Source organism: Tribolium castaneum, chromosome 6 (genome assembly GCF_031307605.1).
Source record: "Tribolium castaneum strain GA2 chromosome 6, icTriCast1.1, whole genome shotgun sequence".
Classification (NCBI taxonomy): domain Eukaryota; kingdom Metazoa; phylum Arthropoda; class Insecta; order Coleoptera; family Tenebrionidae; genus Tribolium; species Tribolium castaneum.
The window spans coordinates 2,321,524-2,338,459 of record NC_087399.1 but is presented as its reverse complement, the minus strand read 5'-3'; the positions used below and the strand labels follow the sequence as shown (position 1 = coordinate 2,338,459).

Here is a 16,936-nt window from a genome sequence, read left to right as displayed (position 1 = left end):
TTGAACGTTCGGCGGCCGACAGATGGCGCGTTGTTACCAAAAATCACGTTCCGCCAATTAAATTCGAATAATTAGGTTTTCGATGACGAGCCAATGAAATGAAAAAAAGGCGACAGCAGCTTGACATGAAACGAATTCGAGAGGTGTCTCTCGAGAGGGAATGTTTCAGTTTCGATTGGTGATTGTCGAACGTTTTATTTCGGAAATTAAAAAAGTTTCACGACGTTGATTAATATTCAGCTTCGAATATTTGGAAGAACCATCACCTCAATAATCAAACTAACGTAAAATAACGTAAAGAAAAAAAAACGATTTTTGGAAACGTTAATTATACGTTTAAGACAAACGTTATAAATACGATTATTAATAACGTTAAAGTTCTCTTACAATTTTTACGTAAAAACAACGTTAAGTTAAAACGTACTTTAAACATTAAAAATTGATAAAACGAATAACGTAACATAAACGTTATAAGAAAACGTAATCATATAACCAAATAACAACGTTGTAAATTTTAAGGTAGAACGTTATTCTGAGCCATAATTGGTGTTAACTTTTATTTATTTTTTTTATTTTCTCAATTACGGCTAGCCTATTCTAAAAAGTGGAACTATTTTCATCCTCACCCATGCAAAATGATCCGGAGAATCGATTGGCATCGTCAAAATTGCCAAATTCTCAGTAGTTTTTTAATTATGAATTTTTTAAAATTTTACCAATTTTTGCTTTTATCTGCAATTTGCTCGAAAACTATTAGTCGGAGAACAATAATCTTTTTTGAAAAAAATAGATAATTCAAAGAGCTTTCCAACGATAATACACTTTATGGGGGTATCTCTAATAGTTCCGGAGCTATTGCTTGAGAAATGTTCCGGGTACCCAAAATCGACAAAAATTGCGACGAAAATTGAAAAAATCAAACATCAAAAAATCGAACATATGGACTTTTTGTGGACTTTTAACAACTTTTGTGGGTTGTTACGACATGTAGAAGTCCATAAAAATTTGCTGGAGTTAGTTTAAAAAAAAATTTTTTTTCACCTTTTTGAATGTAAGTAAGTGTACTCAGGAAATTTGAGCAAAAAAATTGAAAATTTTAAATTGCGTGAAAAATTAGTATAATAGAGAAAAAAAGCCGCTGAATCCAATGGAACAAACCGCACTGCTCTATGACTTTTAGTTTTCGAGTTATGAATTTTTTTAATGAATAAAATTTTTCACTATGACAAATGGCTACCCTAAATTTAGGCAAAAAATTTTAAATTTTTAATTCTTGTAAAAAATTGATATAATATGTAAAATGAGCCGTAGAATTCAATGGAACAAACCGCAATGCTCTACGACTTTTAGTTTTTTTTTTTATGAATTTTTTTAGTGAAAAACTTTGATCGCCTCTGTAGCCGGAACCGTTGCCCGGAGCGGCTCCGGGTTTGGTCGAAAAAATAGATAAAATTAAGCGCTATCAGATGGTTTTTTGTTCGTTGCTCTAAGTCTTACAGTTTCCGAGAAAAACGCAAAAAAAGGTTTCCATTTTCACTTTTTTCAATTTTCAACCGCCAATTACGGCGAAACTATTAGAGTTATTGAGAAACGGAAAAATGGAGAATAACCGGAATAAAAAACTCTACAAAATGGCATAGGACTCAAGGCGATATCTCGCAAAAAAATTTTCAATTTTCAAACGCCGATTACGGCCAAACTAAAAGAGCTAGAAGAAAACGCTTTGTTCCATCGTAAAGAGCACATCAAAATCTATAAGATGGAATAGGTCTCATTTGATTTTGAGACACTTTAAAAATTGACCGATTTTAAGGGGGGGGGTGTTAACTTTTTTTATTTTTTTTAATTTTCTCATTTACGGCTAAACTATTCTAAAAAGTAAAACTGTTTTGATCCACACCTATGCAAAATGATCTGGGGAATCGATTGGCATCGAGAAAATTGCCAAATTCCCAATAGTTTTTCTGTTATGAATTTTTTAAAATTTTACCAATTTTTGCATTTATCAGCAATTTGCTCGAAAACTATTAGTCGGAGAACAATAATCTTTTTTGAAAAAAATAGATAATTTAAAGAGCTTTCCAACGATAATACACTTCATGGGGTTATCTTTAATAGTTCCGAAGTTATTGCTCGATAAATGTTCCGGTAACCCGAAATCGACCAAAATCGCGACAGAAAATAAAAAAATCAAACATCAAAATATCAAACAAATGGACTTTTTTTGGACTTTTAACAACTCTAGTGGGTTGTTAAGACATATAAAAGTCCATACAACTTTGCTAAAATGAGTTTAAAAAAATATTTTTTTACTTTCTTGAAGGTAAAGTAAGTTATTACTTTTAGCAAAAAAACATAAAAATTTTAAATCTCGTGAAAAGTTGGTATAACACAGAAAATGAGCCGCTGAATTCAATGAAACAAACCGCATTGCGCTACGACTTTTAGTTTTTGAGTTATGAATTTTTTTGTTGAACAAAATTTTCCACTATAGAAAATGTCTATCTTAATTTTTAGCAAACGTTGTAAATTTCAAGGTATAATGTTATTCTGGGCCATAATCATATCACGGTCATTTTTTTGAACAGAAAAATGCAAACCGGAATTTTGTTCCATTTTTCTGTACTTAATAACAATCTCATCCACGTCGCATCCTAATTAGATTTTTCGCACACAAAACCGTTGTCCCCTTTGAAAATTTTCCGGTAACTCTGGCAACAATTACAACACCGGTCTTTGTTCTTACACAAGGGCCTTTGGTGTCCTTTCAAAAGGGCCGAATTAATTACGTGAGACGGCAAACGTCAACCTTGGCCTCAAAAAGTAAACGAAAATTTAGTTGCGGGGGTGATTAATTGACGGTCGAGTTGCGTAATGCTTACTTTAATTACTTCGTGCATTGGAAATGACGAGACATTACGACGAAGGAGAATTACTCTCGAGTGAGTTAAGAGCATGAGGACCAATGAATAGCAAGTCTTAAAATGGGAGGATTGTGCTAATCAAAGTGGAATTGCCGCGTCTTGACACACGAATTATTATTATTTTCAAACAGCGATTATTGTTTCCGAATAAATTAATTATTTCGTGACGAGTCAATCCGTTTTAATTAAAACCGGTTTGTGTAACAGTTTATTAAAATTTTCTCGAAAGAGTAAATATGTGCATAAAACAAACATATCTCGATATGACCAGTTCGAGCAATAAAAGAAAATAGGTCATGCAACGAAACTCCAAGCCGCAGAACTGCATATTCAAAACTAGGTAAATAAAAGAGTGACAACAGTGACAATGACCCCCGGTGTGTTGCCATCTCACCTCGCCATCCAATCAAATATTAAAATATTTCGTTCTAAATATACCCGTCTAATTAATTTTTCAGCTTAATTTTAGTCAGTATCGATTTTCCCAGCCTGCTCTGTCTAAAACAGACGAAAATGGAAACTTCTAAATCAATCGCTAACCCGTTTAACGTTTGATCCAATTAGACAAAGAGCATTATATTTTCTTTAGAAGCCCCCTAATCGAATTGGCTAAAAATGGTGGATGCGCCGGGAGAAATTGTATCGTTTCACGATTCAAAAAAAAATGTGATTATGACAGCGAAAAACACTCGGATTTAAATTCAAAACTTTTAATTGTTTGCGTTTATCTTGGGGAAAAAGTCGCAAACACGTTTCGAATTCGATATAAATGCTAAAACTCCGTCTCTTACCATTCGTCCCTGGGATCCGGTAAACTTCGGTGGACGCTTATCATATCGCTGACGTATTGGTTGAAGGCGTTTTTCTGCCAGCCAGCGTCGACCAACTTCTTTACGTCGGCTGCAAATAAGAGATAAGACGTTTTTTTTAACAAAATTATTAAAGCGAATAACAAACACAAATTATAGAGCATTTCACGTCACGTATTTCTATTTACGCGACCTGTTTTGTTCGTATTCATTAATCTTATTGCGATTAATCGATCTACATATACGTGTTTATCTAGGCGGCCATTATGTGGCAAATAAATTACGAGCAAGAAATGGTGGATGCGCCGGGTCAATTTTGTTCTTGTCTCAATTACGGCTAAACTATTTGAAAAAGTGGAACTATTTTGGTCCTGACCCATGCAAAATGATCCGGGGAATCGATTGGCGTCGAGAAAATTGCCAAATTCCCAATAGTTTTTTAGTTATGAATTTTTTAAAATTTTACCAATTTTTGCATTTAGCAGCAATTTGCTCAAAAACTATTAGTCGGAGAACAATAATCTTTTTTGAAAAAAATAGATAATTCAAAGAGCTTTCCAACGATAATTCACTTCATGAGGTTATCTCTAATAGTTCCGGAGCTATTGCTCGAGAAATGTTCCGGGTACCCAAAACCGACAAAAACTGCGACGAAAATTGAAAAAATCAAACATCAAAAAATCGAACATATGAACTTTTTGTGGACTTTTAACAACTTTTGTGGGTTGCTAAGACATAAAGAAGTCCATAAGAGTATGCTGAAGTGAGTTTTTTTTCATCACTTTGAAGGTAAGTGTATTTATTACTCAGGAAATTTGGGCAAAAAAATTGAAAATTTTAAATCTCGTGAAAAGTTAGTATAATACAGAAAATGAACCGCTGAATTCAATGGAACAAACCGCATTGCTCTACGACTTTTAGTTTTCGAGTTATGAATTTTTTTAATGAATAAAATTTTTCACTATGACAAATGGCTACCCTAAATTTAGGCAAAAAAATTTAAATTTTTAAATCTAGTGAAAAATTGATATAATATGTAAAATGAGCCGTAGAATTCAATCGAACAAACCGCAATGCTCTACAACTTTTAGTTTTTTTTTTATGAATTTTTTTAGTGAAAAACTTTGATCGCCTCTGTAGCCGGAACCGTTACCCGGAGCGGCTCCGGGTTTGGTCAAAAAATAGATAAAATGAAGCGCTATCAGATGGTTTTTTGTTCGTTGCTCTAAGTCTTACAGTTTCCGAGAAAAACGCAAAAAACGGTTTCCATTTTCACTTTTTTTCAATTTTCAACCGCCAATTACGGCGAAACTATTAGAGTTATCAAGAAACGGAAAAATGGAGGACAACCGGAATAAGAAACTCTACAAAACGGCATAGGACTCAAGGTAATATCTCGCAAAAAATTTTTTAATTTTCAAACGCCGATTAGGGCCAAACTAAAAGAGCTAGAAGAAAACGGTTTGTTCGATCGTAAAGAGCACATCAAAATCTATAAGTTAAAATCGGTTTTATTTGATTTTGAGCCACTTTAAAAATTGGCCGATTTTAAGGGGGGGGTGTTAACTTTTTTTAATTTTTTTTATTTTCTCATTTACGGCTAAACTATTGTAAAAAGTGGAACTGTTTTGATCCATACCTATGCAAAATGATCCGGGGAATCGATTGGCATCGAGAAAATTGCCAAATTTCCAGTAGTTTTTTAGTTATGAATTTTTTAAAATTTTACCAATTTTTGCATTTATCAGCAATTTGCTCGAAAACTATTAGTCGGAGAACAATAATCTTTTTTGAAAAAAATAGATAATTCAAAGAGCTTTCCAACGATAATTCACTTCATGAGGTTATCTCTAATAGTTCCGGAGCTATTGCTCGAGAAATGTTCCGGGTACCCAAAACCGACAAAAACTGCGACGAAAATTGAAAAAATCAAACATCAAAAAATCGAACATATGAACTTTTTGTGGACTTTTAACAACTTTTGTGGGCTGTAAGGGCATATATAAGTCCGAAAAATTTTGATAGAACGAGTTTAAAAAAAAAATAATTTTTTCACTTTCTTAAAGGTAAGTGTATTACTCAGGAAATTTTAGCAAAAAAAAATTCAAAATTTTAAACATCGTGAAAATGAACCGCTGAATTCAATGGAACAAACCTCATTGCTCTACGACTTTTAATTTTTGAGTTATGATTTTTTTTTTGTTGAAGATTAAAAAAAATGCTTAGCGGTGTTCAAGAAGACATCTAGACTTTCTAGATATAAACCTCTCTGAAAAAAAAACAAGGAAAACCATTTATTAATCAAGTACACATTCAACAGTAATAAAAGTCTAGTTAAATAAGTAAATAGATTTATTTTCGTTTATAATATTTTGTAGCTCGAACACGTTACAAAAACTGAAATAGATCCTCAGATCGCTGCTCTTCCTCTACGTCTTACGATCTGTAATCTATAAACAGAATTTGCTGATTACGATCACCAACCGAAAAGTCTTCTCAATGTTTGCAAACTACAAAAAATAATAACAAAAAAAAATTAAATCTTCCTGAACCAAATCATCAAATCATTATATAACAAACGTAAAAAAGTCGCTTCAATACGTAATAATTAGTCCCAACTGTAGACATTATTAAAAGTACTCCTAAATTAATCTTCTAAGAATTGTCTACCAACGTTATCTGCTTAATCTAACTTAATTTATTAAATTATTAGCTCGCTTCTTATCGAAGAAAAATAAACACGAATGAGGCAACGACGTGTCTAATCTTCGCTCAGATTTTCAAAACTTCCAGCAATGCTAATAAATTTTATACACACCGCTATGCGCGTATTAAAAATTGTAATTGGGTAATAAAACATTTTATTATAAAGAGCAAAAAATTTGCACTGAAATTTGATACCTTCCAACTGTTTAGAGATTTTTTCGATTTTCTGTGCCCTCGAGGGGCGGTGTCTTACATTTTACTAAGGGTATACCCAGATAATGGTGTTCTGAAAATTGCGTAAAACTCGTGGGACGTCAAGGAAGAGGATGCGATGCCTCTATTCCCATGTGGGGGTTTTCTATCCAGGTCCGTGCCAATCTCGAATAAAAAACTCAACCTCTCTGAATGCGTTTACCTCGAGATCGTTACGCCACCTTGCCCTACACGGGAATTAATCGATCCAACAACAACAAGATTTTTTTTTCGCCTTCGTTTTATTAAAATTCAAGCCAAACTCGTGCTCTGCAGCGAGAGATTTGTCGGGATTTGTTCGAGTTGAGTTCAGTGAATGCGGATTTTGTAATGTGGTGCTTTATCGTTTCAAAGTTTATTATTGTACGTTCGTTAATGAGGATGCGAGTGTTTGACGCCAAAATTGTTGAGAATTCAGGCCTATTATAGTATTATTTCAACTCCATCTCAAATGCAGTGAAAACTCTATAAGTCGTTGTTTTGTACATTGGATTAGTTTTTTCAGTCTGTGTCCACACTTTTGAATATTTATTATCTTGATTAAATCAATCAAGAATTTGTTGCTTCAGAATTGTAAAGTTTACTTTAAGGTTTTTGGACGTTTTTTTTTTTTGAAAAAATTCAGCGAAAAATAATAAAAAGAAACGAAAAAAAATAAAAATAAAAGAAAGACACAAACACATAAATGTAATTCTCAAACAAAACAATATAGGAATATAAAAAAGCAATTTTCTATATCTTGAAACCTCAGTATCTCAAATTTTCTTAATATCAACAGATACTTTCACTTAAAAAGTATCCACTATATTAGAAAAAGTAATTTCAAATTTTCATATTCTTCTTCAAAATCGGGGTTTAGAAAAGGTTTTAATACTAATGGATCACTAACCCATATTTTAGATAACATAATCAGAAACGCTAATGGTGGCTTAAATACTGCCTCATTATTACTGGACTTTTCGAAGGTTTTTTTTTTTGATAAGATAAATCATTTACTACTTTGTAGTACAGTTACATTCCTAAGTTCTTTATTTTTTATTATTTAAATAATTTAAATTAATAATTTCAAGTGTACCACAAGGCTCCGACTTAGGGCCCTTATTATCCTTTTTATATACTTTCGACAAATTCAGTTCAATATTCGTCCAGTCGTTGAAGCAAATCTTAGTCCAGATTCCGATATTCATGGTAGTTTAAAAAATAACGTTAAAATAAAAACAATAATGTTATAAACGAATAAACGATTTACTATTAGATGTCAAAAAAAGTCCTTAACATTGTAGCATTTTTTGATTAGCAGTATTTTTTTTATTTTATGTTTACATGTGCAGAGACTATGTGCGTTTTTAATTAATAGTATTCAAAGTTATTCGTTTAGACTACGGATATCTAAAGGTTAGGATGAGAAACGACGTACAAATAAAACGTTCCCTACCTCGATAGTTCCGTTAATACCGTCAGAGAGCGCACTTGTTCTATTACCGCATAAGATTTCAGAGCAATAAACTCAAAAAATAGTTGTATTCTTATAATGGTTAACACATAGCAAACAAAAAAATGCAGGCAAATAGAGCATTAAAATCTCCACAGAATGACATAAACACAATGCAAAAATTTTATTATATACTATATTTATAAAAAGTTTCAAACTTTTAACATTTTACACTCTGTCCCATATTTTTCTAAACGCTGCGAATACGGTTATAGATACAAGAAAAACGTTGGAAAGAAAGTTGTAGAGAATTAAATTTTCTACAAAAAAGTCCGCGAAACCATTTCTTTATCTTAAACTATTTAGGCCCCAAAGTCACTCAAAGACGCTCAAACGACGGATTTGCTTCATTTTGCCGGTGGTCAAGTATTGGAAAATTAATTTATACCTAAACCGTTAAAGATAGAATTATGGTGTCACGGACTTTTTTGTAGAAAATTAAATTCTCTACAACTTTGTTTCTTACACTTTTTTTGTATCTTCAACCGTATTCGCAGCGTTCGCAAAAATATAAGGTAGAACGCAAATTCATAATTCTAAGCGATATTTTTTGCGCACCGTCGCATATTTATCAAAACGCTGGAAATACGGTTCAAGATATAAAAAAAGTGTAAAGAACAAAGTTGTAGAGGATTAAATTTCCTATAGAAAAGTCCGCGACACCATATTCCTATCTCCTACAGTTTAGGTGTAAATTAAATTTCCGTTACTTGACCACCAGTAAAATGAAACGAATCCGTTACTTCAGCGTCTTTGAAAGTCTTTAGGGCCTAAATCGTTGAAGATAAAGATATAGTCTCGCGGACTTTTTTAAAGTAAATTTAATTCTCTACAACTTTCTTCTTAACTTTTTTCTTGTATCTTTAACCGTATTCGCAGCGTTTTGAAAAATATAAGAAAAAGCGCAAATATTAAATTTTAAATAATTTTTTCCTCATGTTTCTTATGAAAATTTTAGTCCTCAGTTTCTGTCAGTCTGTTAAGAGTGCAGAGCTCAACATTTCTGCATTTTTTTGCGATAATTAGTGACTTTGTTGAACTTAAATTAATTTGAAACGATTTGGCACCGAGACGATATAACGCTCAAAGCGCCCTCATTTCTACTCTACTGTACTATGTCTTTAGGATCGGAAAATCGTTTCGTCTCCTAAGTTATAGTCTTCCGTAGTCTAGACTTAAATAAACTGAATTCAACACACATTTTGAAAAATTTGAACTAAAAATGGTTAAAAATATTAAATTATTGGGCGTTGTCTTTGATCAAAAATCAATAAAAAATAGTTACGTGTGTTTGCGTCTACTTCAGAAGTATCATGAGTTCATGGTTTTGTTAGATAATGTTGACTATGTGTTTAAATGTTTTAATTTTACCTCGAATTTTATATAAATGTTGACCTATGTAAAATAATTCGTAGCATCAATAAATCTTATCTAAATATTTACCACTATGTTAATTATTGTGTTTTTCATTATGTACTATTATTGTTATTACTTTTTTACTCTTTTTTTATTACTTTAAAGAAATATATGATTTTCTGTTTATTGTTGTTATTTTCGTTTACCTGAAAGATTGGAGGGCAGCACCACCGGCTTGCCCATCTCCCCTGCATTGCTCGCTGGCGGTAGCAAGACCGGCTTCTCCTCCTCCTTCTTGGGCGCCTCCCGGTGTGGAGGTTCCCTCCTGAAGGGCAAAACTCGCGGCACTGCGTCCTGTTCATCGTCCACCGGCACCGGAATACGATTCGAGCCTCTGTCGTCATTGTACAAGAGAAAAGCTATCGTAAACCAGGCCGTCCCCACAATCACGATTAGTTTCAACAAGAACGAACGTTTCCTCCACAACACGCCCATCGTCAGGCTTGTACACGAATATTTCGAGGATTTACACACGCGCACACACACTATTCCACGTCTTTATCTTCTTATCTAAACTTTCGGATTAGCATTTTGACATGATAACACTATGATAACGGTTTATCACAGAAAGGTGCACAAGAGGTGAGGTTTGTCAAAGGGGGATAAGAGCGTGCAAACGGCGAGATGTGTGAGGTTGAGAGACTCCATCATCTGAAACAAAAACGTCAAAAATGACACCAAATGTCGAAAAGTTGGAGGTATTAGAATTAAAAGCGGCGATTATTGGCGCGCTTCCGGTGATCCAGCCGACAATATTCCACGCTTTGGAGCGGAAATAAACACGTCCGAATCATTTTCAATTTTTCCCGGATTCTTAAAGCGAAGTAATGGAGGCATTTATCAAACTCGGGGGTTTTTCCGGTGATAAATATTTAGAGGGACGGACGACGGAATAGAAATGGAGACACATTTCCAGCGTTTTGAGATAATTCCAAACAAGCGAGGAGATTGGCCGAATAGTTTTTAAAGCTTTGGCAAATTCGACCAGAAAATTTATTTTTCGGAATAACAAGACAACATTTTTGCAAATTCAAACAAAAAAAAATAAGAAAGAATGTCCACCTTCCACTCCTACCAGCATTACTTGAGACCTTGCACATTTTAAAAATCAAATCTTTCTTATAGTTTTTATAGTTTTATGTTTCTACTACGGAGCACTATAAGTTAGGAAACGAAACGAGATCGCAGGATTTTCTGAACCCAAAAAAGTAGTACGGTGGAGTGAAAATGGGCGCGCTTCAGTCTCAGTGTGAAATTGTTTTAAATGAATATAAATACAACCAATTCACTAATTACTTGGAAAAAAATGCTGAAATGTTGAGATTTGCACGCTTAACAGACTAAGAAAAACTGAAACAAAAATTTTCATGAAAAACATGAGAAAAAAATTATTTAAAATTTAAAATTTGTGCTTCGCTCGGTATTCTTCAAGACGCTGCGAATATGGTTGAAGATACAAGAAAAATCTTTAGAAGAAACTTGTAGAGAATTAAATTTCCTACAAAAAAGTCTGCGAGACCATATGCCTATCGGCAACGGTTTAGGCCCTAAAGACACTGAAGCGACAGATTCGTTTCATTTTATCGTTAGTCAGGTAACAAAAAGTTAATTTATACCGAAACTGTAGAAAATAGAAATATGGTGTCGCGGACTTTTTTATAGGAAATTTAATTCTCTACAACTTTGTTCCTTACACTTTTTTTGTATCTTGAACTGTTTTCCCAGCGTTTTGATAAATATGCGACGGTGCGCAAAAAAATATCGCTTAGAATTATGAATTTACGTTCTACCTTATATTTTTGCAAACGCTGCAAATACGGTTAAAGATACAAAAAAGTGTAAGGAACAAAGTTGTAGAGAATTAAATTTTCTACAAAAAAGTCCGCGACACCATATTTCTATCTTCAATGGTTTAGGTACAAATTAACTTTCAAATACTTGACCACCGGCAGAATAAAGCAAATCCGTAGCTTGAGTGTCTTTGAACGACTTTGGGGCCTAAATCGTTGAAGATAGAGATATGGTCTCGCGGACTTTTTTGTAGGAAATTTAATTCTCTATAACTTTTTTTCGAACATTTTTCTTGCATCAGTAACCGTATTTGCAGCGTTTTAAAAAATATGGGGCAGAGTGTAAATTGATAAAAGTTTGAAGTTTTTTTAAATATAGTTTGCAATAAAATTTTTGCATTATGTTTATGTCTCATTATTGAGAATTTCATGCTCTATCTGAGAGTATTTTTTATGTTTACTTTGTGCTAACCGTTATACAAATACAACAGTTTTTTCAAAATCATTGCTCTGGAAATTTAGACGCTAATAGAACAGCGCTCTCTGGTGACTTTAACGGAACTACCGAGAACGGGAACGTTTTATTTGTCGTATCCTAACCTTTAGATATCCATAGTATTAAGAAATGCAAAACTTTCTTACAAAGAAAAATAAATTTTTTGACAGTGTCCAAGAATAAACTTCTTTTACAAAAGTGTAATAAAAACAAAACAATATAATAAAAAATAAACATAGTGCGAGTAAATTTTCAAATTTTCAGAAAAATTCTTAGTTATTTAAAAAAATAAAAAAGGCAGAATTTGCCAATTGTAAGCCACAATAAGGCACCGATTTATCACTTGTTTGTGGTACATAAGTATCAATCGGAATCGAATAATGTGTTGCGATTTTTCCTCCGGCGTTATCTCCCCGGAGGCCGGTTTGTCAAGTCCCGGAATCGCATGTTCCGGCGATTAATCATCGTCAATTTGTCCGGTGCTAGTTATCTCGGATTGTTTTGTTATAATTTAATTTGGGGGTAGAAATCCGTTTTTTTTTCCTTCCGGGAAAAACCGGACTGGAATTATGCCGATTTGCATAAAAGGAGAATTTAAAATTCAAATTCTGTATTGTGTGGGACGTCAGCGAATCGTGAAGATTTACAAAATAAGTCACTTTTTTGCCGCAATAATTTCTTTTTATTTATTAACCATTTTGGGCTAATTTGCATAATACGCGCTCCTAATGGCCCCAACTCCAGACACTAGTTGGCTGGCTCCGGCTTATGGCAGAAGTTTGCCTTTTCCCGGAAATGCAACACTCAATTATCTTAATTTCAAAGATACGACAAAATTGGTTATTGTTTACTTGCACACATGACCGCGCTAACACTGCATAACATCAAACGTCAAATTACATGCTTCTCCCGAATGCTGCTCCGGAAAATAGGGATGCACGAGTTCAGAGCCAACTCAGTCGAGAAAACGAGTTAGACAGACAGGAAAATGGCTCGAAAACTCGGCACAGGTGTAAAAATTCGCCGAAACCAATCAACAGTTTGAAAAGTTGCGCCAAACTTGCCGGCATATTTAGGCAATTATGACGCTCTGGAGCAACGTATTCATTATCTCTTCTCGGGGATTTACCGCAGAAAAGTCGCTTTACCCTTGCCAAGGCCTCAATAAATCACAGCGGTTATTATGTAAAGACTGTATCTATTTATAATCGTCTGAAAGACAAGAAATGTGATCATCGTCACGATCGTGTTCACCTTCAAATTAAAAACCATCCGAATGCGAATCTTATGAAATTCCTCGAGCCCGTTGTGATAATCACAACGAAATTAAAACGATGTCACGAACATAAATTTCTTCACCTCTTTAAAAATTAACGGATTAATTTAAAGTTAGCGCGGAAAAATAACGTGCAGCTTCGCAAGTTTCGCTCCGTTCAGCGCTTTTCATTAAAAATTAACCGGCGATGTCGTCGACGTATTAAGCGGCGCTTACACACTTTTCCGACTGCATTTCGGAAAAGCGCCCCAACAAGGGACAATTTCAGGAAAAACTATACCAAGCCACCGTTCGAAAATTTTTCGTTTTTTATTAAAATACTGGGAAAAAACGTATAATTAAATCGTGGTTAAAACACTGACGATAATGATCGGGGATTATTCAATTGAATTGAAAATGTCCAATTGATCGCTCAAATTAGCACTTTATTAAAATAATCATTTGTGCAGATTTGCGATAAATAACGAGAAAAGCGAATTAATGGATTTTACTCAACAAATATTAATTTTTCGTTTAATTGGAAAGCTTCCTCCACCTGGATTAATACCACACCGTGACACTCCAGCATGGCAAATATTTTATCTTCTTACATGAAAACTGGATTTAAACCTTGTTTAAGTTTCAGTAGTGCTATTTATAAACCTCTCAGCGCCCAAATCCCGATTTTCGCCGACAAAATTTGCGAAAAAAAAAGTGCACGTCCCTCCATTAGGACGCCTTCCGAGTCGATATAAATAATTTATAAGTCCGAGTGTTTTCATTTAACGACACATACGGCATTAATTTCCATCAAGAGAACAAAAAGACCGGAAGGCAATCCACCTCCGTTGACGTTTGTACGCTGCGATGCTTTTAACGTATTACCAAGCATTACCTTAATCAGAGTGCTAATGATAACATATACACCTAATTACAGCCCTTTTGTCATGTCAGTAGGGTGTGTGCTCGTATGACGCTCCACAAATTACCAAGGGAATTAGACAACGAGGCGAGCGCATAAATTCCCGCAAATATCATCAGGTCGACCCCAAAACTGATACAAATAAATATTTTTGCCTTTAGCAATTTTTTTTAGTTAGTCAATTAGTTCACAAAAAATAATGTATAAAATCACTAGATCCTAGGTGACCTGACCTGACTTAACCAAATTTCGTCGAAAATAATACTATATTTTTGATTTTATGGAACTTTTTAAGACGGTATTCAACTAGTTGGCAAAAAATAAAGCATAAAATCACTAGGTCTTAAGTGACCTGACCTGACTTAATCCAATTTGGTCAAAAATAATACTATATTTTCGCTTTTATCGAACTTTTTAAGACGGTATTCAACTACTTGGCAAAAAATAAGGTATAAAATCACTGCGTCTTAAGTGACCTGACCTGTCTTATTCAAATTTGTTAAAAAATAATACTATATTTTCGCTTTTATCGAACTTTTTAAGACGGTATTCAACTAGTTGGCAAAAAATAAAGTATAAAATCACTAGGTCGTAAGTGACCTGACCTGACTTAATCCAATTTGGTCAAAAATAATACTATATTTTCGCTTTTATTGAACTTTTTAAGACGTTATTCAACTACTTGGCAGAAAATAAAGTATAAAATCACTAGAACTTAGGTGACTTGACCTGACTTAACCACATTTGGTCAAAAATAATGCTATATTTTCGCCTTTATTAAACTTTTTGAACGCTGTTTAATTAATTTGCAAAAAATTAAGCATAAGATCACTAGATCCTAGGTGACTTGACCTGACTTAAATAAATTTGTTCAAAAATAATATTATATTTTCACGTTTATCGAACTTTTTAGAACGTTAATCAATTAGTTGTTTGTCAAAAAATATAATATAAGATCACTAGATACTACGTGACCTGACCTGACTTAACCAAATTTGATCAAAACTAACGCTATATTTTCGTTTTCTGGAACCTTATAAAATGTTTAAATAGTTCGGAAAAAATAATGTCGTATAAAATCATTAGATTTTCCGATATTTGGTAAAAAATGAGACCGTTTTTTCCGCTTCGAAGCACATTTTTCAGCCAAAAAAATGTTTGCCCATTTTTGTTAATGTATGTTTTTGTTTTTGAGTAAAAATGTTGGCCCAACTTAACTGGGGCAAAAACACACTTTGGTAAAACGTCTTTTTCCCGTTCCTCTGAGTCGATTTATCTGGAGAAACTTGCGGAACGGCTCATAAACCCATCTGAAAGGTGTGTACCGCTCACCTTTAAACCCGTAATGAAACTCTTGCACAATTTTTCGCAGCGAAACAAAGACTTGTATAATTAAAATCGATTTGTTTTGCCGCCCCCCACACCCAGCGAGAGTAATAAAGTTGTTTAATTCTCGTAAGGAGGATTACAAAGTTGTCAGAGAAAATTTCCCGTATTTCTGGACCAACTTTGACAACTTTAGCGCGGTTTTTTCGGCTGGGAATCGATACAATGGGTCGTGATGGGTCAAGATACGGTAAAAACCCATGCACAGCACCGCAACTTTCATTTTTGGGATGCTGATCGGAATGCGCGAAATGTCAAATGGGTTTCTTATCAGTTATTGTGATGGTAATTACAAAGAAACACTTTTAATTGGGATTTATCGAGATTGAGGAAACGTGTTTTGGAGAATTAAAAATTGGCAGTGTTTGTTGATTCGCACTTTGTGATGACTTTCCAATGTCACAGATAGCTTTAATGTAGGCCAAGAGTAGATATGATATGAAAGCAACGATCATTACTTCCGTCTTTTGTTTCTCCGATTCTCGGTTGACATTTAATTTAATACGTGGAGTTAGATTTCTGTACGACATTCGTATTATTATTATCATGTGCTAAGGTTGTAATTAATTGCAATTACGTTAAATGTTAGATTAATTTCTTAATGTGGGATTCGACTGAGGAGGCTGGAAAATTCTTATTTCATGAGTGATGTACAGTTATGTAAACAATAATGTATTCATGAACATGTAGTTATAATAAACAATAGTTCAATAGTGTTGCCGCATAACCAGTTATGACTAAATTAAATAATTACAATTCGTGTGTTAAGTGCTTTATGATTGCTTGATATTGGCAAGCATGAGTCATTCGTGTCAACCACAAAGGCGCAGTTTAATAATTTAAAAGGTGACAGAACAGATTTTAAAAAAACTCACATTACAATTTTACAAAATTAAGTAAAGAATTATGGACCAATTTTTCATTTTCTAACAATTTCGAACGTTTGAGTAAAAATCAAATCAGAAATAGCGTTATTTTTCCACTTTTCGGCGATTTTGGCATAAACACAATTGTTTAAAAAAATTCAGTGAACTCTATAGACCAATAAAATTACCATGTTTTTCATAAATCGTGCCCAGATTTGGTCAAAAATAATTCTTTATTTTCGCATTTTTAGGACGTTGTTAATTAGTTCGCAAAAATAATGTATAAAATTACTAGATCCCAGGTGACCTGACCTGACTTAACCAAATTTCATCAAAAATAATACTATATTTTCGCCTTTATCGATTTTTTTTAAAACGTTATTCAATTAGTTGGCAAAAAATAATGTAAAAAATCACTAGGTCTTAAGTGACCTGACCTGACTTAATTAAATTTGGTCAAAAATAATACTTTATTTTCGCTTTTATCGAACGTTTTAAGACTTTATTCAACTACTTGGCGAAAAATAAAGTATAAAATCACTAGAACCTAGGTGACTTGACCTGACTTAACCACATTTGGTCAAAAATAATGCTATATTTTCGCCTTTATTAAACTTTTTGA

General features: G+C 33.5%; 1 protein-coding gene across 3 annotated transcripts in view; it reads right to left on the bottom strand.

The window, feature by feature from the left end:
* Positions 1-16,936, bottom strand: part of Pgant9 (Polypeptide N-Acetylgalactosaminyltransferase 9) — a 97,133-nt gene that overhangs the window by 25,481 nt on the left and 54,716 nt on the right. For all 3 annotated transcript variants that reach the window (XM_064357266.1, XM_064357265.1, XM_965305.4), the window contains 2 exons: positions 9,746-10,250; positions 3,716-3,824 (listed from right to left, as the gene is read on the bottom strand). In XM_064357266.1, the coding sequence (XP_064213336.1) occupies positions 3,716-3,824; positions 9,746-10,034 (398 nt within the window). In that variant the 5' untranslated portion in view covers positions 10,035-10,250. The remainder of the gene's footprint in view (positions 1-3,715; positions 3,825-9,745; positions 10,251-16,936) is intronic.